General features: G+C 44.8%; 1 protein-coding gene across 1 annotated transcript; it reads right to left on the bottom strand.

The window, feature by feature from the left end:
* Positions 1-8,457: 8,457 nt before the first annotated feature.
* LOC123443195 lies at positions 8,458-13,611 on the bottom strand. The gene is made up of 3 exons (XM_045119494.1): positions 11,526-13,611; positions 11,202-11,393; positions 8,458-9,469 (listed from the first exon to the last, which is right to left on the bottom strand). The coding sequence occupies exons 1-3, from the start codon at positions 13,556-13,558 to the stop codon at positions 8,914-8,916; spliced, it is 2,781 nt and encodes a 926-aa protein (XP_044975429.1). The 5' UTR covers positions 13,559-13,611; the 3' UTR covers positions 8,458-8,913.
* Positions 13,612-25,885: the final 12,274 nt, after the last annotated feature.

Raw genomic sequence — 25,885 nt, 5'->3', positions numbered from 1 at the left:
CTGGAATAAGCAAAACAAGGTTTAAACTAAATCTGATCTAATTCAAATTTGAAAATTTCATACATAGACAAATTATATGTTTTTAGAAACTACAGGCAAATTGGGATCTACTGGAAAAAGAATCAACCTCATTGGACTTCGGGATCAAAAGCTATGGTCAAAACAAAACTGAAACTTTTCTGTTTTTGGAACTAAACAGAAAAAGAAAACAATTGCTAACAGACTACGTGGCAGTCCCTGATTGGCTGCGGGGGTGTGTGCTGCGGGTGTAGGGAGCAAACGGCTGAAACTTAACGAGAACTCTCTCGCTAAATAGTTAAGTGAATAAAACCGGCTCGGTTTTGTTAGAAAACCGAAAGGGTATTCGGGATCTAATCTACAGCGTGCATTTAGGATCCAACGGCTACTGAGGGGGATGGGGTGCTCACCGGCGTTGCTCTGCTCCGGCGAGGGCTTGACGGCGGCGGCGGCTCGGGTGAGGACGGGGGAGGGGCTCCAGAGGGTCTCCGGCGGCGGCGAGGGCTCCAGTCGATGCGGGCGAGGGCGGCGAGCGCGTTGGTGGCGTCAGGGAGGGGTCGGGGTGGCCGGAGGCGGTGCAGCGGGTGGCTGAAGCTGGCCGAGCTCGGGTGCTCCGGCGGCGGTGCAGCAGGGCGGCTTGGGGGCGGCGGGACGGCGTGGCGAGGTGGGGAACGGGGTGCGGCGGCAGGGGGCAGTATTTATAGGGGGAGAGAGGCGCTCAGGAGGGAAGGGGCAGGGGGATCGGGCGGATCCCGGCGAACTGGGAAGGGACTCGGGCTCGGTCTTTGTTTAGGAAAGGGGAGAGGAGGAAGGTGACCGAGGGAAGAGGAGAATCGGGCGCGGGGCCCACGGCCACGGAGAGGGGAACTGGGGCGCTCGGGGCAGTCGGCCGATCCGAAGAGATTTCGGATCCCGGCTAAGGTGGGATTCGGCCCACAACTATAATGCGCCGGCGGCGGTTTCCTTTTTTAAAAAAATCGTTTCCTATTTAGCCTCTTTAATAAAACAGAAACTAAAAGGGAAATAGAAGGAAACAAATAAAATAATTAATATGGGGTATTATATACCAAAAAAATCAGAAAAATATCCTCTACTCGATTAACATTTTTCCAAAGCAAAAATAAAAACTTTTAAAAAATGTTTTTTTAGAAAATCCCCTAAATGCTTTATTTTCTTTTTGCAAATATTTTCGCGATAAAACCTTGGCTTTCTTGGCTCCAAATATTTCAGAGATGCCTCACGTTTTTCTTTGGAGGGTCATTTTCCTCCGCTCTCTCTTGCGTGCAAGAGATCATTTCCCGGCATTTCTCGTGTGAAGAAAAAATAGAAATGAAAAAGGCAATAGTCGAAAGAATTCAATTGCAAACTTTAGTTCAATCAATATGCATAGATGCTTAGCTACAATGTAAAACATTCCCAATTAGGAAAATTGGGATGTTACACCCAAAAGATGATAAACAACTATGCTTGGGTAAACAAATCACAGTTGCGCAATTGACAGAATTATGATCGCACCGCAATGCTAATTATGCTACTTGATGGTTAGAGGTTCAATAGTAATGGGCAGTACGCCAAGACAAGTAGACCGTTTATTCATCAGCATCTACTTACTAATCATCAACACTGTGATATCTATCGAGAACATCTCGTCGGTATTAAGTTGCGAGCCCCACCCAAAGTGTAAACTCAAAGCAACGGACAACTGCATTAACGAACTATGTGTAAGGTAAACAATCCTTGCAACCGTGGTCACAAGCACCGTTGTTTTCTCCCTAGTGGTAACAAGCACATCCCCTAGTTTCATGTTTCTGTCACTCAAGCTAGACATCGAGGGGCATGAACCCACAATCATGCATAACGCTCCCTCTTGGAGTTACAATCTACTACTTGGCCAAAGCAATAAATAGCAATGGAGAACATGCATGAATCACTAAGGAACATAATATAAAAGGATAATCAGATATATAACTCATAACAATCTGAACATAATCTCATAATCCATCGGATCCCAATAAACCGAGCATAGCAATAGCAAGAGAATTAAATAGATGCCTTGATCATGTAGGGCAACTAACAAGGACTAACCATTGAAGCACAAGATTGGAGAGAAGACATCACATAGCTACTGGTCATGGACTCATGGTCCAACGAGGACTACTCACGGCACATCCGGGAAGCATCCATGGCGGTGGAGAAGCTCTCGGAGGTCAATCCTCCCTCCGGCAGGGTGCCGGGAAGAGGTTTCCTGACGCTCCCGATCTCGGAAGCGCTGCCGCGGCGGAACGATGGACGCGATTCCAGAAAGTCTGTAAGGGTTTCCTCTCGGGACTCTAAATATAGGTCAAAGGAGGGCACCGGAGGGGGTGGGACCCACTCAGGCGACCTCCTCGCACGGCCTAGGGCCTGGCCGCGCCAGCAAGCCGTGTGGGAGGCCCCTGGCCCCCTCTGGCCCATCTTCGGTGATCCGTAAGCTTCTGTTTCGTTGATTTTTTATATATATTTTCTGGAATTTTTCGGACTTTGGAAAATTGGGTAAAAGCCCCTGCAAAATAGACATCAACAGACAGAAACTGGCACTGGGTGCACTGAGTTAGTAGGTTAGTCCAAATATGTGTTAAGTGATATAAAAGTGTATACAACATATAACAATGTCACCCAAAAGATCATGGAACAAGCAGAAATTATAGATACGTTTGGGACATATCAACCCTGCATCAAGAATCAGTTGTCCACCAAAATGGCATATTCATTGTTTGGGTTGTCTCTTTAATTGATATAGAATTATACAAGATCTTTGGATGTTTAATAACTACACCTCTTGTATCCTCAGAGTTAGGATTCAAGCTACCGTACTAAAACTTTATGTCACTAGTATTCAGAATTGAGTTTTGCAGTCTCTCTAGAATTAGCCTCTTCGTGCAGGGACAAAGATCACGAACAAGACAAGATGCAACTACGAAGCACTTCTATTTCCCACATACAAGAAGTTAGTTCAAAGTTCTTCCATATCCCTCCAACAAATACATAGTTATAGTGTCCTGGACTAGGGGGGACTCATCACGTCGTCTCCTGGCCAAAGGGCCAGGCCGAGGACCCCCATGACAGTTCACTAATGGGCCACTTCAGGCAGCCTATGACATATACAAGGAAGATTCCACAAGGCTTGGTGATCAATACAAGGACTCCTCTCCACCGAAGTAGCCGACTAGGACTCCTGTTATCCTAGGCATTTGGTGCAATATATAATCCGAGGTTAGGCTAGTCAATATATCATCAAGAAACATATTCATTCATCATCATCCTTAGGTTTAGAGCACAATTCACGATCTTGAGGTAGATCAACTCTCTACTACACCCATAATATAAGAGAAAGCAGGACGTAGGGTTTTACCTCCTTTAAGAGGGCATAAACCTAGGTAAAAACATCGTGTCCCTTGTCTCTTGTTACCCATTGATATGATCTAACAGCTTGGTCCCCCCTATCTGAGGTCTGCTAGTTTGGACACCAACACTGATGCTTTCATTGAGAGTCTGTTGTGTGATCGCAAAGGATCGATGGCTCATGTGCAGATAGGCCTCGGCTTTTTCTAGATAGCGGATTCATGTTTGTTGTACCCATCTCCTCAAGTGTCGCTTTGACGATTTCTTCGCTGGAATTGTACAGAATTGGGTCTACAACAACCCTGTAAAATTTCATCGTATTCCAATGGAGGAATGTCCGACAACCTGTGATATACCGGAGCCCTGTAGAATATGGGCGAGTTTAGGGCAGGGGTCCAGTAGTCAGCTAGGACATCCGTTGAAAAATCCCACCTTCCATCGGCTGCGGAATTCCTCTATCAATCACCTCTCAAAAATTTAGCTTGATACGACCGTGCAAACTTTGGAAAACTTCTAAAGAGTACAACATGTTTTGGATCTGTTTTCTGCACAAAAACCAATCCGACACGAGTTCATTTTTTTCATGAATGGGTTATCGGACATCCTATTTGAAGTATTTTTTTTCTTATAGTATTGTGTGTTGTTCTCAAACATGTGCCCACAAATTTGAAAGCCTTTTCCAAGGTATTCTTCATGCCACCCCACGGATTACAAGGGGCGGGCACATTGTCATCGCTGCGTGATTACTTCATTAAGCCGGCATCGATCGTGTCAACAAAATTGACATGCGTGAGCATCATTGTGTCGCCTCTTATTCAAGCCGACAATGAGCACGCCGACCTACTTCAACTCGTAGGCTAACATGGAGGCTTCGACACTTTGGCTGGACGAGGGGCTTCGTCATCTCTTCATCAACGTACTCCGTGGACTTTGGCGTCACCAGGAGACCAATTTTGTCACCTCAGATGGACCAAGGGATTTGCCTCGCCACATCAATCGTAATGTGTTTCCACTTCATCAAGTCGAGCTCTTCACTCGGGCATCTGGGGACACGCTTGGGGATGGGACCTTGACCCGCTGTAAGCTCGGCCCACGTCTTCAGCACTGAGCACATTAAACAACTAAATTGCTTTCATGCTCCACTTTTTTCAATTTTTAATTTCTGTGCGATTCAACCAAGAATTATTTTTTTGTTAAACAAAAAAGTTGTTTGTTAAAAACAGCTTCATTTTCCCATGTCAATTGGGGGCTCTTAAATTTATATGAGTCGTTTATAACAAATTTGTTTCTTTCTTAGTCGTTGCAAAGTCTTTTTCTAGTACTCCTTTTTTTGACGCGAGTGTATGGACAATAAACGGATAGCTTGGTTTCTCTCTAAAGTTGCTCGAGCTTAGTTCGCTAAACTATCCTAAGAAACACTCCGCCTCCGGGATAGGAGGTTGAAGGCAAAGTCGACCCGCTTGAAATCTGAAAATCGGATGTATCATGTTAAAGCACGATCAAAGCACATACTAATTTTAAGCCCAATTTCAATTGGCACCAAAAGACTTAATTCAGTGTAGAAGTAAAGTTTTTATATGAGTTTTTTTGGTTTTCCGATCTTTTGACATCGTTAACCTATTTTTATGTTTTTCTTTCGGGGGACATGACATCCTCTTGTTTGAGGTGTTCTCCGTGGTGGTTATGCTCAAGCAATCTTTTCCAACCCCTAGTTCGGCATCTTTCCTACCGAGCTACACCTGGGCATTATCAAAACATAGACGACGGTTGAACTAGTTCCCGAGGAGATACGGTCTTAGGGTCGGCAATGTTTCCCAACCCAAGTATCGGGGGCTACTACATTGACGATTCGGAAAATAGGGTAAACATGGCATTTTTGCTTTATTAAATTTAAAATAACAGAAAATAAATTAAAGAAATAGAAGGTTGTGCTTACGGAATTCATCGACCATATTCCTCTCAAAAATAATCCATTAATAAGGTTGATCAAGTCTTACTAACGGACTATTTTTTATTGACATAAAACCGAAGAATTTTTGTATATCAGTAAGTTACCTCAACCGTTATATGCTTGGTTCCGATAACACGAGTTTGATATTTTTTGGGGGAACTGGAAGAGGGGATTCAAAGTCTCCAATAGTAATTGTCATAATTTTTTCAATGGAATTGATATTATTCACTTTGTTTTGCCTCTTTGGATAACATATTGTATGCTCATTGTTGTTGACATGAAAAGTTACCTTGCTTTTATTGCAATCAGTAACAGCCCCTACGCTATTAAGAAAAGGTCTCCCAAGAATAGCCGACATATTGTCATCCTCACACATTTTTCTTTCTTTTAAATCATATAATGGCTCTTAAATAACATAAAAGACTCGAGATGGAAGAGACTATTGAAATCAAGTCTTTTATATAAAGAGAAAGGCATAACACTATCACCGACTCTTAAATCATATAAAGCAGTTTTAACATAATTATTATTAATGAAGCATGGTATAGTGAGGTTATTCATGGATCTCCTAGATTTTCATGCATGTTCCCATTGAATGAATAGTTTACAAGCATGTTAGAAATTTTAGCCTCATGTATTTTTCTTTTATTGGCGAAAATATATTTCATGTACTTAGCATACATAGGCATTTTCATAGCATCAGTTAAGGGCACTTCCAAGAATAAAGTATAAGCAATTCAACAAAGCGATTAAAAGTACCCTCATCTTTGGACTTTGTAGCTTTACTAGGAAAAGTCATGGTTTATGAGCCCACGGTTCTCTTTCTCTATCATACTTATTACCAACAAAGCCTCTTTTATCATATCTTTTATTTTTAGGGGTGAGTCATCAAGCTTAGTTTTCGGTTCTATTTCCACATCATTATCAAGTTCAATATTATCATTAGGTTGAGCATATACATGATCATTATTAATATTATCATTATCAGTATCACTAGATAAATGCTCATCACCAGACTATGTCTCGTCGTCGGGAATAGAAATATTATTAGAATTTTTAGGAGGTTTTTCTATAGTAGGTTCATCAAAAGCATGTGAAGATTTCCGTTTTTTGTTTCTCTTTCTAGGTGAACTAGGTGCACTTTCATTAAATCTCTCAGAATCTTGTTCAATTATTTTAGGATGACCCTTATGAAACAAAGTTTTATGAGTCATTTTACAACATTTACTCACTAGTTTAACAACATGATTATTATTTTTATCAATCATCTCCTTAATTAGATCATTTTATGATTTAGAAACTTGTTGAAGCTGGGTTTGACCCATAAAGTGATCTTTACATAAGCCTTTAATATCATTTGAAATTCTCACAAGTACATCACTCAAGCGTTCAATCATAATAGAATCACGTTTCAATTGATCACTAATTTGCATATTGAAATTTTCTTGTTTAACGATGAAGTTATCAGATTCGTCTAAACAATAACTTGGAGATTTATTATATGAGATATCACCCTCATTAAATCTATAAGGAGAAGTTACCGCTACTACGTGTTTTGGAATATTGAATCCGTGTACTTCTTTGATAGGTGGTAGATTCTTGACATCTTCAAATTTAATACCCTTATCTTTCATAGATTTCTTTGTTTTTTTGCATGTCTTCTGGATTGAGGAACAGGGTGTATCTTTTCTTCCTATTTAATACCCTTCTTTTTCATAGATTTAATGCCTCTTTTTTAATTTACTTTTTTTCTAACGCATGTCTACTTTTTTCATACAAATTGTACAGGTTTTAGTGTGTACTTTTTTCATACAAATTGTACAGGTTTTGTACACATAAGAAACATTTTTCTTGTATGCGTTAAATATTTTTCAAATATTTGATTTATATTTTTTAGATATATATTTATTTATTCTACTTTTCACATCAAATTGTACACTTTTTGTATACATCAGACATATTTTTCTTGTATATGTTTAATATTTTGCATATATATGATAATATTTTCTTAAAATATACATTTTTATACATATTGTACATTTTTTGTACACATATGAAACTTTTTTTTGTACGTGTTCAACATTTTCTAAATACATAAATTAACTTTTTCCAAATAAATGTTTTTGAACGTTTTTTATTTCATCTTAAACATTTGTTAACAGTTACAAAGATTTTTTTTAAATGTATCAACATATTCTAAAATTACACTAACAATTTCTTCGCACTCCATTTAACATTTTACAAATTCGCAGTTTTTTTATTTGTAAAGTATTTTTAAGTGCTGGAACTTGTGTGTTTAGAATGTTTCAAAAATATGAACAAATGTCAAAAAACGAATGGAGAAAACGTACGTCAATGGCCTATGGAGCAAGACAGACAATCTGCTAGCTAGGCCTTGACCCTAGGATACGCCAAAGGTCGCTACACATAGTCGCAGCCCCTCTCAAAATAAAATTATTCGCCGCCACGTGTCGCGCTCTGAATGTTTTTTTTGTATTCGCCGCAACGGGTACGGCCGTGCCTCTCGAAAAGAGAGAAAAAACGCGTTTCCTGTTTTTTTTTGCGAAAGACACGGTTTTGCATTCATGAAAGGCACGGTTTTGCATTCGCTAGAGGCACGCCTGTGCCTCTCGAAAAAGGAATAAAAACGTGTTTGCTGCTGTGTTTTCTGTGAGAGACACGGTTTTGCTTACGCGAAAGGCACGATTTTGCCATCACGAGAGGCAGGCCCGTGCCTCTTCCGAAAGGGGGAAAACGTGTTTTTCTATTTGTTTTTTTACAAGAGGCACAGTTTTGTTTTCGCAAAAGGTACGGTTTTGCCTTCGCGAGAGGCATGCCCGTGCCTCTCACAAAAATTGCAAAAAACACATTTTTCTTTTTTTTCACGAGAAGCACGATTTTGACTTCGCAAGATGCATGACTCATGCCTCTCGGAAAGGAAAAAAACGTATTTTCTGTTTTTCTTTCTATCGCATGAGCCACGGTTTTTTCTTTTGATTTTTTTCATGAAAAAAAAAATTAACAAAATCTATCAACATGGGATCTAGTTTTAAAGATCTCGACGCAAGAAGCCAACGATGAAAACGGTTCAAGATTTGAACGCACGATTTAAAAGATAAAACATTTTAAAAATACAGATCTACGAAAAAAAAAAGAACTCTCAGGTTACAACAAATGTCACACATACAATGCGCCACTTGTCGCAACATGTAAAGATGAAAATAATCGTTAAAAGATGTATTCGCTAACTAGTGATTTCGTCTATCCACTGTACCGCTAGCAGCAGAAGGTAGTCAGCCGAAAAGAAGTGTCGTCCCGCTAGCAGCAGAAGGTAATCAGCCGAAAAGAAGTGTCGTCACCGTAGAAGTCTGGACATACGGCTGAAACAAATGCCGAAGTTCAACGATGGAATGAAATGAGTAATCAGCCCGGCACACCACAACAATCAGGACACCTGTGTACTGATGAGAAACGCCCTTGCTGGAGCTCGGAGAACTCCAACCTTCTGAAGAAATCGTGACTGCAATCGCGCGGCCAACATGCTCTTTCGAGTACACTTTCGTTTACACGCTGCTGGAGCTGCTCACCTCCGTGTCGTCGTCGAACAAGGTCTTGGACACCGACCCGATCGACATCATCTCGTCAGACCCTGACCCGGCCTGCTCCGGCTGCTGCTTCTTTGCGGCCGTCATGGGCGTCTCGCAGACCATGTCGGTGCACGCCGCACGCCGCTTCCTACGCTTCGAGTGCTGCCTGGAACGAGGCACCGCCACCGTCAAGGAAGTCTCCTTCCCAGGGTGCTTGAGCGCCCACACGCGCCGTAGGTCTGGCACCCAGCTGGTGAAGGAGGAGAGCCTGCGCTCCCTGTTCCGCCGCTCACTTGCTCGCGCCAGCTGCTCCTCGTGCCTGTCGTGGTGTCTGCTCCTCGTGTGAAGCGTGGGAGCGCTTGAGCTGCTGGCACAGTTCCTCTGGCTGTTCCGGCTCTTGTTGCCCTTGCCATCATCCTGGTTGCTGCTGCTGGGTAGAGAGTCTGAACATGGCACGTCGTCTTCATCGAACAGATCGAACTCCATCTCTGTGTATATCTTCTTGATCACATCCTCCATGGAGTCCATGTACCTACAACATTTTCAGCGGTCTGCTTATAAATTTGAACACCATATAAGTTATTGAGCAGTCAAATTATATATTTAAACCGTTGTGTCACCGTAGATGTGAGCTTTCAAGTGCAAATAATGTAGTACAAGTTTTGAGGCCATGTTGCCATAAACAGGGAGCAAACATTGGACAGGAATCCAGAGGTCACTTTTGTTAGGAAATGACTCCAAGAGATCCTAATATGTACTATTCTGTTTGGCAGGATATTTTTCTAAACACGGCATAAATAATGTAGTACATTTTTGAGGCCATGTTGCCATAAACAGGGAGCAAACATTGGTCAGGAATCCAGAGGTCACTTTTGTTTGAAATATGTATATACCATTAGAGTATGTATATGCATATTTTTGTCATCTTCAGCTTTATCTTTCAGTTTCTTCCGGAGGAATAAGCAACACGGATACATGACTCAACAATGAGAACATATAAAAGCTACTCCCTCCGTCTCGGTTTATAAGTCATCTTACGAAAACCAAATAATCCCAAAACACTAAGGCACGATGCATTAACTTTTATCTCGTTTCTTGTTTTTTGACTTGAATAAAGGAATCAACCAATAAGAGACGTGGGGCGTGTATGTTTTTAATGACTTGAGTCTAACTAGCACGACATGCAGTGGTCAATTCATTACATGCAATGGCATTAATTTATCTTATTTTCCTCTCCGTCTTGGTTGCGGTGCACAACCTAAGGCCCTTCCCAATGCTCCATGGTGGACAGGTGCTAAGCATGCCACATAAGCAAAAAAATGACATGGCATAGCAATCAAGGAGGGAAGAGAACACTTTGGTGACCCCAGGAAGAACCAATGCCATACACGTGAACCTAGGCAAACCACTTAAATGTAAGAAGATGACCAATGCATGAGAGAGTTTAGGTGCTAAATCATTAAATAGAGTGAGCTTAGCAACAAGTTAAGCACCTATGCATTGGAAAGTTGAGTTGCTAAGCTATTTAATGCTCTTAGCACCACATCTTAGCACCTTTGCATTGGAAGCAGCCTAAGATGACTTATTATAAACCGAGACGGAGGGAGTAAAACAATGCATGTGCCATATTTATGACCATTCAACACAAAAATATCATCTCATTTTAACTGCCATTGGAAGTTACAACAACGTGCTCTACAATGTCAGCAATTCTTTCATGCTCCTCAAAGGATCAAGGAAAATGAGCACCACTTCTTTGTGATGCCCCTATGTCACAATTCCTTTCACATGATTGGAACCGAAGTTGTGTACATAAGGATGAGAGCAGTTATAGGTTTAAATTCCTAGCAGTAAAATGAGTTGTAGCCTGCAGTTTAGCAGTGGTACTCATAGAAGAGATATAAGTATCTCAAGTTAAGATTTCCATCAGTATGTTAGCGATACAAATGATCAAACCAAAGATTGTGTTGAAGCATAAGGTTTTCATCTGGCAACGAAAGCAGTATTGAGCATGCATATATTTTCTATCAAAATGTATTATGTTTACTTATAATGATGTGTTACTAATTTCTCTAACCATTAACCAAATGCATGATCAATTTGTGGGTATGTTGCTTGTACAATTTTCTTGAAGCAAGAAGTGCAATCATCACTGTACCTTACAACACTACTTATGCTTCATTCACAAACATCAACAGAGCCAATAGCTCAACAAATAAAGCCCCATCTATATTGGTTACAATGCATTCAAAACACTGACATACCTGGACTTGATGGTCTTCTCAGCAAACTTAACAATACTGTCAGACTGAAATGAATCCCCTTGGAGGTTTATATCAATAAACTGCAAAAGAGAGCAGATCTCTTTTATCATTTTCTGTTTTGAACCTTCCTCAAAGTCTGGGCCAAGTTTGGACCTGATTATTTCCAACCTAAGCAATATTTGCAGTTCATGCCTGAAACATGCTTGTTAAGGCATACAAGACAACACAATTTAGTATTGCCTACATGTTACTATCGCAGTGGATATTACCATAGAAAATAATTGCAGGGTTGGAAGTAAAATAACTGAGGACTAAAAAGGATACTCTCTGATTTTGTAATTTGCGCTGTATTTTGTGGTTTGTTCTGGTCCTGCAGATGCTGAATTGTTGTCTTTGTACTTCAACAGAAGCTCTTTGGGTTTCCTCAACAGAATAATGGAAGCTTCGGAGATAACTTTTGCATCAGAAGCATCATCTACTTCCCTGTATTCAAAATATCTCACTGTAATCTTTCCATTCTTAATCATCAGTGCATCGACAGACAAGCCAACCAAGCGTTCGGCTAGATTTCCCAAATCAGCATCTTCAGAACAAAGACCTTGCTCAATCTTCTGAGGGACACTCCCAAGAAATGCTTCTAAATCTTCCATTGAAGAGAATGCTGAAGTGTCCTCGCCCACTTGTTGCTCCACTTTGTTGCAATCTGCTTCATCCACTGGTTTGTCAACTTTGTTACAATCTGCTTCATCCACCGAACAGTTGACATGAGGAGTCGCATACTCCTCTGAGACTTGAAGGTTTGCTTCTCCTTCATCCTTTGAGGAAGGACGGGTCTCGCCTTTATGAAGGCTCGATGAAGTACCAAGAGATGACAATTTCACTTGTTTCAGCCAGCATTTCAAAAACCGCAGCTTCTTGGATGCAGTGCCATACCTGCTGAAATACAGGTCTTCCAACTCCACCACTGGCATGCTGCCATCAGCATGTTTAAGGAGCGCATCACAGAATGTGCTCCAACTGGCTGCCTCAAGTAGCTTACTGACCAGCCTGATTCTCTTCTTCCTTGAACTCGGCTCCTTTGGTGGATCAGGCATGGAACTATCCAATGTTTCAGGACTCTTCGCAACCACCCGTTCCAAACCAGTGCCATTCTTCTCAACATGCAGTAATGCATAGTTCATCGAGAAAGGTACAAGGACGCCATCTACAGACTTCTCATCTCCATCAGAAATCGAAACCATTGCGCAATAGTTCTTCCTATGAAGGAAAACTAGAATGAGCTGCCAAATAGGCATTCCAGCCCGAAGGCAGTTGCTCTCATCAGCAAGAACCAACTCCAGAAGCCGATGTGGGAAAAACTCACTGTCCACAGCTCCTTCGCCGTCACCCTTGCTCCTATCTTGTGGCAACCCACGTACCAGAACAACCTCGCCATATCTGCTCATCAACTGCTCAAAATTCCCCACCTCACACACCGCCTTCACATGTATCCTGGACACACCATGGCTACCCACCACAGGCGTGGAGCTAACAATCTCAACCTCACAGCCCTTGCAGACCAGTGGCTTCCCTTTCAGATCGGCGATCTCCAATACTAACTCACCTCGCCCTCCACCTCCCCCACACCCAAATCCAACAGCACCCCAGACGAGGGCTGGCGGGGCAACCGCTGAACCCAACGTGACTGCATCTGCTGTCGTAAACCTCCACCCTAGCTCTGTCACCGCCCTCCGTATCCCCTCGCTGGTGGAACCAACGGCAACCCAGCACACCTGTATGCCCCTAGACTGAAGCCGGTCCCTCACTGGCTCGAAAACCCCACGAAACCTCTTCTCAGAGCTCGTGTTCTCCCCGAATTCCTCGAAATCAGAGACGGCCGTGAAGAGAACCGCCAAATTGAGCGGCCGGTCGAAGACGCGGCGGCGGCGGCCGTGTTGGGACTCGGCGTCCCAGGAGTAGTCGTGCTCGAGCTGGAGGATCGACTTGGCGATGGAGGAGGAGGCAGTGACGCGGGGGTGCGGCGAGGCCGGGAGGGCGAGGCGGCGGAGCGGGGCGAGAGAGGCGAGGGTGGCCGGGGGGAGGTGGAAGGAAAGCGGGGTAGGGGCGGAGGGGAGGTGCTTGGGGAGGAGGGAGGAGGAGAGGATCGGGGAGAGGGAGGAGAAGAAGAGGCGCGCGGCGGAGAGCGAGGTGGGCGATGGGGAGGCGGCGAGGAGGGAGGCCGCGGTTGGAAGGACGGCGGCGAGGTAGGAGGAGGAGGCGGACTGGGCAGTGGGAGCGCTAGGGTTTGGAGAGGGGAGGAGGGGGTTGAGGTCGACGAGGAGGACTACGCGGTGGGGCTCGCCGGCGATGGCCGTCATGGGTGGGGGGCGGCGGCGGAGTGGTGGGGTGGGGAATTTGGTTGGAGCAGTAGATCTGTGTGAGGGCTTCAGATTTTCTTTCTTTTTCTAGTGTGGGCCTGTGGAGAAGGATTCCAAAATTCTGGCGGGAAAGTTGAGCGAACTAGCGAAGAAGGTAGGAGGATCCCCGCGAACGTATGCAGTGCACCCGTTGTTATGGTGCAACCCTTGCACACGTGACAAGAAATTTACTTTGTAGTTTGCGTAAAGTCTGAAATAAAACTTAAACTTATATACCTTGTTGAAATCAAACCCTCAACTTTAAATCTTTGAAGTCTGTACACTCTACTCTTTTATCCCGGTTATTTTTAACATTAAACCTGTTTGATGTGTTGGGAAAAGATCATTCCTGAACTCTCACTGACATGCAGACTCCACAGTCATATTTATCTTAAACCTTTTTTTGCGTTGTATTCATCTTCATCCTTAGTCCATGCTACAGTTACGTTGGCCTAAAAAAAGAAAAAAAGCATTTGAAGTGTTTTGCAGATCATCTTCGTCCTTGGTCCATGGTAAAGTAATAAAAAATAACCTTGCAAAAAAAGAGTAATAAGGAATAAAGAAATCGTAAAATAGAAAAGATCCATTCGTGCTTTCTTCTTCCTGTTCCCTTTGTCTTGCCCAAAACTGAACATTCGATCCATCAAACCCATGGCCAAAGACGATGGATCTGTATGCAGCTTAGCCAAAATGAAATCTCCATACTCTCTTGTGATTGTTGAACATGTTTGTACGTATGTAGGTCCGGATTTGTATGTCATACTTGTAGTGTCTCTCTCCCTTCTGTATTTACTTGTTTCTTGGGAGACAAAACACCGGTCGCACCCCTTATACCTATATATGTGTCTGTTGCACGATCAATTAGAATTATCGATGCACACAATCTCTTCTCTCCAAACTAACATGGTATCATTCACCCGTATCGATCCTACCCTAAACAGCTTCCGCAACCCTAGCCGCCGCCGCCGCCCCGCATCGCGGCCACTCCCACCCCACGTTGTTGCCCCTTCCCCCTCTCGCAGACGTGCCACCCACCAGCCGTCGCCTCGTCCCGCACCAACCCCTTCGCCGGTCCAGATCCTGCTGCCATCCGCGACATCACCATCCAAGATCGCGTTCTCGTGATCCTCGACGCCACCAACTTCACGTACTACACGTGGAAAACATACTTCTCGCTTCTCTTCCGCGAGGAGAATCTCGTGGATCACATCGATTGCACCATTGACTCGCGCACCATGGGAGATGACCCCGAGTGGATCGCGATCGAAGCTACGCTCATCCGGTGGTTCTTCACCACCATCTCCAAGGACTTGTTTCACACGGTCGTGAGTGATGGAGATGATGCCCGCACTGTGTAGGACAAGCTCAACGGACTCTTCACCGACAACAAGCTTCAGCATCGTGTTTTTGTTGGAAATATGCCCTAGAGGCAATAATAAATTGGTTATTATTATATTTCCTTGTTCATATAATCGTTTATTATTCATGCTATAATTGTATTGATTGGAAACTCAAATACATGTGTGGATACATAGACAAAACACTGTCCCTAGTAAGCCTCGTTGACTAGCTCGTTGATCAAAGATGGTTAAGGTTTCCTAGCCATAGACAAGTGTTGTCACTTGATAACGGGATCACATCATTAGGAGAATGATGTGATGGACAACACCCAAACTATAAACGTAGCATATGATCGTGTCATTTTATTGCTACTGTTTTCTGCATGTCAATGTATCTGTTCCTATGACCATGAGATCACGCAACTCCCGGACACCGGAGGAATACCTTGTGTGTATCAAACGTCACAACGTAACTGGGTGACTATAAAGGTGCTCTACAGGTATCTCCGAAGGTGTCTTTTGGGTTGACGTGCATCGATATTGGGATTTGTCACTCCGTATGATGAAGAGGTATCTCGGGGCCCACTCGGTAATACAACATCACAATAAGCCTTGCAAGCAATGTGACTAAGGAGTTAGCCACGAGATCTTGTATTACGAAACGAATAAAGAGACTTGCCGATAACGAGATTGAACTAGGTATAGAGATACCGACGATCGAATCTTGGGCAAGTAACATACCGAAGGACAAAGGGAACAACATACGGGATTAACTGAATCCTTGACATAGAGGTTCAATCGATAAAGATCTTCGTAGAATATGTAGTTGCCAATATGGGAATCCAGGTCCCGCTATTGGTTATTGACCGTAGAGGTGTCTCGTCCATGTCTGCATAGTTCTCGAACCCGCAGGGTCTGCACACTTAAGGTTCGATGACATTTCGGTATAGTTGAGTTATAGGTGTTGGTAAGCGAAAGTTGTTCGGAGTGCCGGATGAGATCCCGGACGTCACGAGGAGCTTCAGAATAGTCCTGAGGTAAAGATTGATATATAGGGAAGTCTTGTTTTGGTCACCGGAAAAGTTTTGGGCTCATCGGTAGTGTATCGGGAGTGTCGGGAGGGTACCGGGGACCATCGGGAGGGGTGTCACGCCCCGAGGGGCCTTATGGGTTGTGGGAGGATACAAACCAGCCCCTAGTGGGCTTACATAATCTCCCACTAAGGCCCATGAGGTTTGAGAGGCAAAAAAACCAAAGGTGGAAAGGGTTTCCAAGTGGAAAGGAGGAATCCTACTCCTAGTAGGATTGGAGTAGGACTCCTCCGCCTCCAATTTCGGCCAAACCTTGAGGGTTTGAGGCTGACTCCTCCCCTCCCTACCTCCTATATATAGTATAGGTATTGAGGGTTTTTGAGACACAGAAAACAGCCACGTGTTGCCCTCTCTCTCTAGATCTGTTTCTCCTCTAGTTTCAGCGGTGCTTAGGCGAAGCCCTGCTGGAATAGCACCACCACCACCACCACCACGTTGTCGTGCTGGAAAACTCATCTACCTCTCCGCCCCCTCTTTCTGGATCAAGAAGTTGGAGATCGTCATCGAGCTGTACGTGTGCTGAACACGGAGGTGTCGTCCGTTCGGCACTAGATCGGGAAGGATCGTGATGGGATCGCGTGATGGGCTGCGATTTGGATCGCGAAGATGTTCCACTACATCAACCGTGTTATATATGCTTCCGCTTAGCGATCTACAAGGGTATGTAGATTCACTCTCCCCTCTCGTAGATGATCATCACCATGGATGGGTATTGTGTGTGCGTAGGAATTTTTTTGTTTCCCATGCAACGTTCCCCAACAGTGGCATCATGAGCTAGGTTCATGCGTAGATGATATCTCGAGTAGAACACAAAAGAGTTTGTGGGCATTGATGTTCGATTTGATGCCCTCCTTAGTCTTTTCTCGATTCGGCGGTATTGTTGGATTGAAGCGGCCTGGACCAACCTTACTCGTACGCTTACGAGAGACCGGTTTCATCGACTAACATGCAACTTGTTGCATAAAGATGACTGGCGGGTGTCTGTTTCTTCAACTTTAGTTGAATTGGAATTGACCGAGGCGGTCCTTGGAGAAGGTTAAATAGCAATTTTCATATCACCGTTGTGGCTTTGCGTAAGTAAGATGCGATCATACTAGATACCCATAGTAGCCATGTAAAACATGCAACAACAAATTAGAGGGCGTCTAACTTGTTTTTGCAGGGTATGGATGTGATGTGATATGGCCAAAGACATGATATGATATATTGGATGTATGAGATGATCATGTTGTAATAGTTAAATATCGACTTGCATGTCGATGCTACGGCAACCGACAGGAGCCATAGGGTTGTCTTTACACTAATGTTTGTGCTTGCAGACGCATTTACTATATTGCTAGGTAGTAGATTTAGTAGTAATAGCATAGATAGCACGACAACCTCGATGGCGGCACAATGATGGAGATCATGGTGTGGCGTCGGTGACGATAAAGATCATGCCGGTGCTTTGGTAATGGAGATCAAGAAGCACAAGATCATGGCCATATCATGTCACTTATGATTTGCATGTGATGTTAATCCTTTTATGCACCTTATTCTGCTTAGAACGACGGTAGCATTATGAGGTGATCCCTCACTAAAATTCCAAGATAAAATTGGGTTCTCCCCGACTGTGCACCGTTGCGACAATTCGTCGTTTCCAGACACCACGCGATGATTGGGTGTGATAGACTCAACGTTCACATACAACGGGTGCAAAACAGTTGCACACACGGAACACTCGGGTTAAACTTGACGAATCTAGCATGTACAGACATGGCCTCATTGGACTTGAGTTAGTGGATTTGGATCATGCGCCATTCGAATGACTAGAGGGATGTCTATTTGAGTGGGGGTTTATTAGTAATATGATTAGATAAACTCAATTTTCATGAACACGGTCCAAATTTCTTTGCAAATTATGTTGTAGCTTGCATTGTATCTCTACTGTTTTGATGTGTTCCTAGAGAAAAATTAGTTGAAAGATGATAGTAGCAATTATGCGGATTGGGTCTGTAAACTGAGGATTGTCCTCATTGTTGCACAGAAGGCTTATGTCCTTAATGCACCGCTCAGTGTGCTAAACCAGAGCATCGTGTGTAGATGTTGCGAACATCTGACATACACATTTTTGATGACTATATGATAGTTCAGTGCATAATGCTTAAACGGCTTATAAGTAAGGCGTCGAAGACGTTATGAACATCACGGGACATATGAGATGTTCCAAGAGATGAAATTAGGATTTCAGGCTCGTGCCCGTGTTGAGAGGTATGAGACCTTCGATATGATTCTTTGCCTACAAAGTAAGGGAGAAAATCCCAATCGTTGAGCATGTGCTCAGATTGTCTGGGTGCTACAATCGCTTAAATTGAGTGGGAGTTGATCTTGCAGATAAGATAGTGATTGGCATAGTTCTCCAAAGTCACTTACACCAAGCTACAGAGCTTCGTGATGAACTATAACATGGCAGGGAAAGAATTGATGATCCTTGAGCTATTTGCGATGTTTGACATCGCGAAGGTAGAAATCAAGTAGGAGCATCAAGTGTTGATGGTTAGTAGAACCACTAGTTTGGAGAAGGGTAGGGGTTAAAAGGGATGCTTTATGAAATGGCAAACCAGTTGCCACTCTAGTAAAGAAACCCAAGGTTGAACACAAACCCGAGACTAAGTGCTTCTATTATGACGGGAACAGTCACTGAAGCGGAACTACCCTAGTTACTTGGTAGATGAGAAGGGTGGCAAAGTCGACAAAAGTATATTGAATATACATGATTTTGATGTGTACTTTAATAGTACTCCTAGTAGCACTGGGTGTTAGATACCGGTTCAGGTTGCTAAGTGTTAGTAACTCAAAATAAAACTACGGAATAAACAAATACTAGCCAAAGGCAAGGTGACGATGTGTTGGAAGTGTTTCCAAGGTTGATGTGATCAACATCGCACACTCCCTCTATCATGGGGATTAGTGTTGAACCTAAATAAATGTTATTCGGTGTTTGCATTGAGCATGCACATGATTGGATTGTGTTTATTGCAATATGGTTATTCATTTAAGTTAGAGAATAAAAGTTATTGTGTTTACATGAATAATACCTTCAATGGTCATGCACCAATATGAATGGTTCATGAATCTCGATCGTAGTGATACACATGTTCATAATATTGATGCCAAAAGATGCAAAGTAGCAATTATAGTATCACTTACTTGTGGCACTGACACTTGAGTCATATTGGTGTAAAATGCATGAAGAAGCTCCATGTTGATGGATCTTTGGACTCACTCGTTTTTTAATCGTTTGAGACATACGAACCATCCCTATTGGTGTAAACGCATGAAGAAACTCCATGCAGATGGATCGTTTGGACTCACTTGATTTTAAATCACTTGAGACATGCAAATCATGCCACATGGGCAAGATGACTGAAGGCCTCGTTTTCCATTGAGATGGAACAAGAAAGTAACTTTTTGGAAGTAATGCATTTTGATGTATGCAGTCCAATGAGTGTTGAGGCACGCAGTGGATATCATTATGTTCTTACTTCATAGATGATTTGAGTAGATACTGGTATATTTACTTGATGAAACACAAGTCTGAATTATTGAAAGGTTCAAGCAATTTCAGAGTGAAGTTGAAGATCGTCGTGACAAGAGGATAATATGTCTACGATATGATCGTGGAGGTAAATATCTGAGTTGCGAGTTTGGTATACATTTAAGACAATGTGAAAATTGTTTCACACCTAATGCCACCTGGAACACCATAGTGTGATGGTGTGTCCGAACGTCGTATCCGCACCCTATTAGATATGGTGCATATTATGATGTCTCTTATCGAATTACCACTATCGTTTTGGGGTTATGCATTGGAGCAACAACATTCACTTTAATAGGGCACCACATAGTTCCATTGTGATGACACCGTACGAACTATGGTATGGAGAAATCTAAGTTGTCGTTTCTTAAAAGTTTGGGGCTACGATGCTTATGTCCAAAGGTTTTGGCCTGATAAGATCGAACCGAAAGCGGATAAATGCATCTTCATAAGATACACAAAATAGTTGGGTATGTTGGAAATATGCCCTAGAGGCAATAATAAAATGGTTATTATCATATTTCCTTGTTCATGATAATCGTCTATTGTCCATGCTATAATTGTATTAACAGGAAACAGTAATACATGTGTGAATAAATAGATCATAATGTGTCCCTAGCAAGCCTCTAGCTGGCTAGCTCGTTGATCAATAGATGATCATGGTTTCCTGATCATGGGCATTAGATGTCATTGATAACGGGATCACATCATTGGGAGAATGATGTGATGGACAAGACCCAATGCTAAGCATAGCACTAGATCGTATTGTTCGTATGCTAAAGCTTTTCTAATGTCAAGTGTCTTTTCCTTCGACCGTGAGATTGTACAACTCCCGGATACCGTAGGAGTGCTTTGGGTGTATCAAACGTCACAACGTAACTGGGTGGCTATAAAGGTGCACTACGGGTACCTCTGAAAGTGTCTGTTGGGTTGGTACGAATTGAGATCGGGATTTGTCACTCTGTGTGACGGAGAGGTATCTGTGGGCCCACTCGGTAGAACATCATCATGAGCTCAATGTGACTAAGGAGTTAGTCACACGATGACGTGCTACGGAACGACTAAAGAGACTTACAGGAAACGAGATTGAACAAGGTATAGGTATACCGACGATTGAATCTCGGGCAAGTTCTATACCGACAGACAAAGGGAATTGTATACGGCCTTGACATTGTGGTTCATCCGATGAGATCATCGTGGAGCAAGTGGGATCCACCATGGGTATCGAGACCCCGCTGATGGTTATTGGCCGAAGAGGTGTCTCGGTCATGTCTGTCGGTCTCCCGAACCCGTAGGGTCTACACACTTAAGGTTCGATGACGCTAGGGTTATAGGGAGTTGTTATACGAGGTTACCGAAAGTTGTTTAGAGTCCCGGATGAGATCCCGGACGTTACGAGGAGCTCCGGAATGGTCCGGAGGTAAAGATCGATATATAGGATGGACGGTTTTGGACACCGGAAATGTTTCGGGCGTCACCGGTAATGTACCGGGACCACCGGGACCACCGGAAATGGTCCTGGGGGTCCATCGGGAGGGGCCACCAGCCCCAAGAGGTAGCATGGGCCACCACTTTGGGTTGGTGCGCCTCCCACAAGGAGGCCCAAGGCGTAGGAGGTGGAGAGGGGGGAAACCCTAGGCGTTGGTGGGCCTAAGGCCCACCTAGGGGTGCGCCACCCCCTCCCCCTGCCCTGGCCGCCACACCTCCCATCTGGGGGGGGGGGCTGCCGCACCACCTAGGGTGGGAACCCTAGTGTGACAGCCCGAGACTGACGCCCTAGAAGATTCCCCCTTTATTCCGTTTTTGTCGTGTGGTGATTTTAATTTGTTGCATCATCATCGCATCATTCGCATCATCTGCATTGCATCGGCGACCCCGTTGCCGCTAGTTTTCAAGACTTGCATCCGTTGTTAGTTGCCGGTTCTCGTCGTTGTCCGTTCTGAGCCCGACCGCATTCGCACGCGCCCGCGGTACCATCGTCACCCTGTTTTTAAAGTGAGCGTAAAACTTTCTCTGATTGGGGTGAGATTTGATGTGCGGTGTTGTTTTAATATAGCCAGGCCGCCTGTCGAATTTCGTCGCGATCGGAGTTCGTCTGGTACCCAAATGGTCGACCGTAGCGGCACCGTATTTGGTCTACCGTCGGACATCTGTCGGTGTTTTAAAATACGTTGCCGGGTCGCCCGTTTTCCCTCTCACCTTCGCCTAGCCCCTGTGCACTGTGCGTCGACCCTACGCGCGGCCAGTCCGAAAACCTCCCGGAACCCGAACCCGGCGATCATGACCGTTGGATCCAGATCAACACCGTTTTACCGCAAAACATCTCCGGTTTGTCAAACGGTCTCCCTAACCTAATTATCTCGACCATCCGATCTAAATCGGAGGGTCTAGATGAACCTGTCCCTAACCTATTTTGGACAAACCCTAACTTCTAGGAGGTTTGTCCCGTCCATCCCATCTCTCCGCCGCCACTTTTCTTCCTTCCTCGGATCTGCAGCCAGCCCCGCTCCCACCTTCTCCTGCGCATGCCGCGTCCCCGCTCGCGCAGCAGGCTCCGCCCGTGTCCTTCGGCGTCTCCTACCGACAACAGCCTCGGTAGCGCCGCCTTCCCTCGATCTGGTTCGAGCCTCCAGATCAGGAGGCAAAACCGAGCCGCCCCGCGCGTCAGGTGGCTTCGCCAGGGCCGTTCTTCCCGCGATCTGGGGATCCAGATCGGGCCCCGCTGAGACAGCCGCCTCCCAGCGCCTCGTGCCAGCGCCACCACATCCTCCTCGTGTGGAGCCGGCGCGAGCGCGTCGCCCGCCTGGCCTCCCCGCGCGTTGACCAGCGCTGCGGTTCCTCCCAGCGCCAGCAGCTCGGTCCTCCAGCAGCGTTCCAGGCCCAGGCAAGTGCCCTACCGCGTCGTTCTCATCCTTCCTCTCTCTTTCTCTTATCTCTCCCTCATCTCTCGTAGCTCTCTGTTGCAGGAGCCATGGTCAAAGCTTGATTTGCTGTCCTGCCTCGTTGTGCCCCGATCTTCCGTGACACACCTCAGAGCGGAGCTCCACCGCTGCCGTGGCCACGGATCCGTCCGGTTCTCGTCGACCCACTGCCTCGAGGAGCTCCAGACGCCGCCGTTGACATCCCAGACCACCCCCATCAGACCCTCTCCTTCCTGTGCCCCCTTCCTGTTCTTCCTCTCTCTCTCTCCCTAATTTCTCTGTGTGTATGTCACCAGGCCCAGGCAGCCATGGCGCTAGCTGCAGAGCCGACACTGTCGCTCGTGCCTCGCCTCTTCCCGTTGGAGCTCCAAGGCAACGGGTCCGCACTGCACATGGCGGATTCGCCCGTTCCCGACCCCAAGCATGTTGCAGCTGCGTTCCCCGTCTCGCCTCGCTGGAGATGCCTCGCGCCGCCGACAGCAAGCCTCGCTGTCGCGTATGTCTGCTGCATCTGAAGGTGAGATCCTGGTGCGTTCGTGGAAGACTAAGTCTCAACCTTGATATGGTTCAAATTCGCAGGACCCGTAGTTGGACACAAACACGACCGTAGCCCAGTGGCTAGCGCCGCTCGTTTTCATCCAAGGGATCCGGGGTTCGAATCCCACGCACCCCTAATTCTGCTTTGTTTGTTTTTGGTTCAGGTCGGCCCCTTATGCACCTTCATATTGGCTAAACCCATTTGTTATCACAGTTGCTTCGTAGCTGGACTGGTTGGTGCCTTAGTCTCCATCAGAGAGGTCCCGGGATCAAATCCCATGGAGGCCTTAATTCTTTTGCTGCTGAGTTTATTTTTTTTTCTCTTGACCATAGCACCACTTGGGCCGATTTAAGCCCTGGGCCACTGCACAATAGTGCAATTCGTCCCATTGTTCTTTTTTTAACGTCGTGAGATTTTTTTTCCAATTTCCACGGACTTTCCTAGTTTCACGAAAAGCTTTGTTTTTCAAACGAGCGTAGTTTCTAAACCGTGCATCGGATCGGAGTGATTCAAATTTGTAACTTGTCTAGAATTTTGCATAGAGTAATATTTTCCAACTCTCATGCATAATTAGAACTGTATAGTGTGTTGTGTGCATCGGTTTGCGTGTTGACGTGTTGAAACGGTTTAGGTCGTAACTATTTGTCCGTAGCTCCGTTGGAGATGTGCCATATATGTAAATGGACCAGGACGACGATTCGAAGCACGTGAACCACTTTGTTTTGCCGTTTGACAAACCAAAAATGTGATTAGGACAAATCTGGGCAGAATTAAGATTTAACACGTGGGGTCATTTCGGAGATGCTATATGACGTTTCCGGCCTCATTTAAAATGCCTAGCTAGGTAGATTAATTTGTGCTTCACCCTCTTGCCATGTTTAATCACATTTAATATTGCCGTGTACCTAACCGGGAGTGAACTAAATAATTCCTATGTGGAGTTTCGTCAATATGCAACCCGTTGCATATTGAACTTCACTTAATGTGTAGTGTTTGATTGCTGTGATTGTCATGCCTTGCATTAGACCATTCATGCATCATATGTGTATGCATCGTGTGGTGAATATCGTGTGCTGATTTGTGTTTCCTGTTTGCTTCGCCTCGATAGAGTTCCGCAAGCGTGTCGGAAGTGAGGATCCGTTCAACCATGTCCGTTCGTCTGCTTCACGGAGTCATTCTTCTTCCAAGCGGGATCTCAGGCAAGATGATCATTTCCCCAGATACCATTACTATCATTGCCATGCTGGTTTTACCGTTTCTATCGATTATGTCTCGTTGCCTACCACTTGTTAAATATCAGCCTCTCAACAATGTCATGATAACCTTCAACCTGTTCGACCTAGCAAACCACTGATTGGCTATGTTACCGCTTGTTAAACCCTGTGTTAGCGTTGCTAGTTGCAGGTGTAGTTGCTTCCATGTGAAAACATGGGTTCCTTGTTATATCACCATATTTAAATGTTATTTAATTTAATGCACCTATATACTTGGTAAAAGGTGGAAGGCTCGGCCTTTCTAGCCTGGTGTTTTGTTCCACCTTTGCCCCCTTAGTTTCGGCTACCGGTGTTATGTTCCATAAACGAGCGCTCCTAACACGATCGGGGTTGTTATGGGGACCCCCTTGATAATTCGTTTTAGATTAAAGCTGGTCCGGCAAGGCCCAACATTGGTTCTACATTTGCCCAACATAATAACTTTGTTAATATTGAAATGCATAGGGCGTCATGAACCCGAGGAGTAATTTTACATAAACAGTGGGGGCCAGTGCTGATGGTGTTGGTCCCAAACGGTCTGCCTGCGGGGCCACCACGGGGAAACTTGAGGTTTGGCACCCGTAGCTAGTTCCATCCGTCGTGTCCTGAGAACGAGATACGCAGCTCCTATCGGGATCGTCGACACGTCGGGCGGCCTTGCTGGATTAGTTTTACCTTTGACGAGATATCTTGTGCATCGGGATTCCGGTGATGCTTTGGGTAATCTCAGAGTTGAGGTTTTCCACTAGGGAATCCGACGAGATCGCGAGCTTCGTGATTGAGGATTTCTATGCGGCTTGTGGTAATTTGTGATGGACTAGTTGGAGCACCCCTGCAGGGTTAAATCTTTTCGGAAAGCCGGGCCCGCGGTTATGTGGCAACGTGGAAACTTTGTTTAACACTGGTTCTAGATAACTTGAAGTTAACTTAATTAAAACTTGCCAACTGTGTGCGTAACCGTGACTGTCTCTTTCGTGAGTTCCTTCTCCGATCGAGGACACGGTGGGGTTATGTCTGACGTAGATAGGTGTTCAGGATCATTCGTTTGATCATCAGTAGTCACGTCCGCTATGCGTAGATCTTCCCCCCTCTTATTGGTTGTAGTCGTAAGTTAGCCACCATAAACATATGCTTAGCCACTACTGCAACCTCACCACTTAACCATGCCTCACCCATTAAGCTTTGCTAGTCTTGATACCTTTGGAAATGAGATTGCTGAGTCCCATGTGGATCACAGATTACTACAACACCAGTTGCAGGTACATGTAAAGGTTACTTGACGCCAGCGCGTTGATTGTTCATTTGGAGTTGCTTCTTCTTCTTCTTCTTCTTCATCGATCTAGGATGGGTTCCAGGCCGGCAGCCTGGGATAGCAAGGATGGACGTCGTTCTTCTTTTGTTGTTTGTTTTCGTCCGTAGTCGGACCCTGCTCTTACTCTTGATGATTATGTAATGTACTGACGTGACTCTGATGTAGCTTGTGGCGAGTGTAAGCCAACTCTTGATATATCTCTCCATTTCAGTACATGTACTTGTAATGATATCCATTCTTGCGACACGACGAGATG

This window comes from Hordeum vulgare, chromosome 3H (genome assembly GCF_904849725.1).
Source record: "Hordeum vulgare subsp. vulgare chromosome 3H, MorexV3_pseudomolecules_assembly, whole genome shotgun sequence".
Lineage (NCBI taxonomy): Eukaryota > Viridiplantae > Streptophyta > Magnoliopsida > Poales > Poaceae > Hordeum > Hordeum vulgare.
Note: the sequence above shows the minus strand (reverse complement) of the source record. Positions and strands in the feature narration are given on the sequence as shown.

Coding starts and splice junctions, on each gene's coding strand:
- LOC123443195 (XM_045119494.1), bottom strand. CDS start 13,558: ATGACGGCCATCGCCGGCGAGCCCCACCGCGTAGTCCTCCTCGTCGAC. Junction 11,394..11,525: donor GCAAATTACAAAATCAGAGA/GTATCCTTTTTA, acceptor AGCATGTTTCAG/GCATGAACTGCAAATATTGC. Junction 9,470..11,201: donor GAGAAGACCATCAAGTCCAG/GTATGTCAGTGT, acceptor AAAATGTTGTAG/GTACATGGACTCCATGGAGG.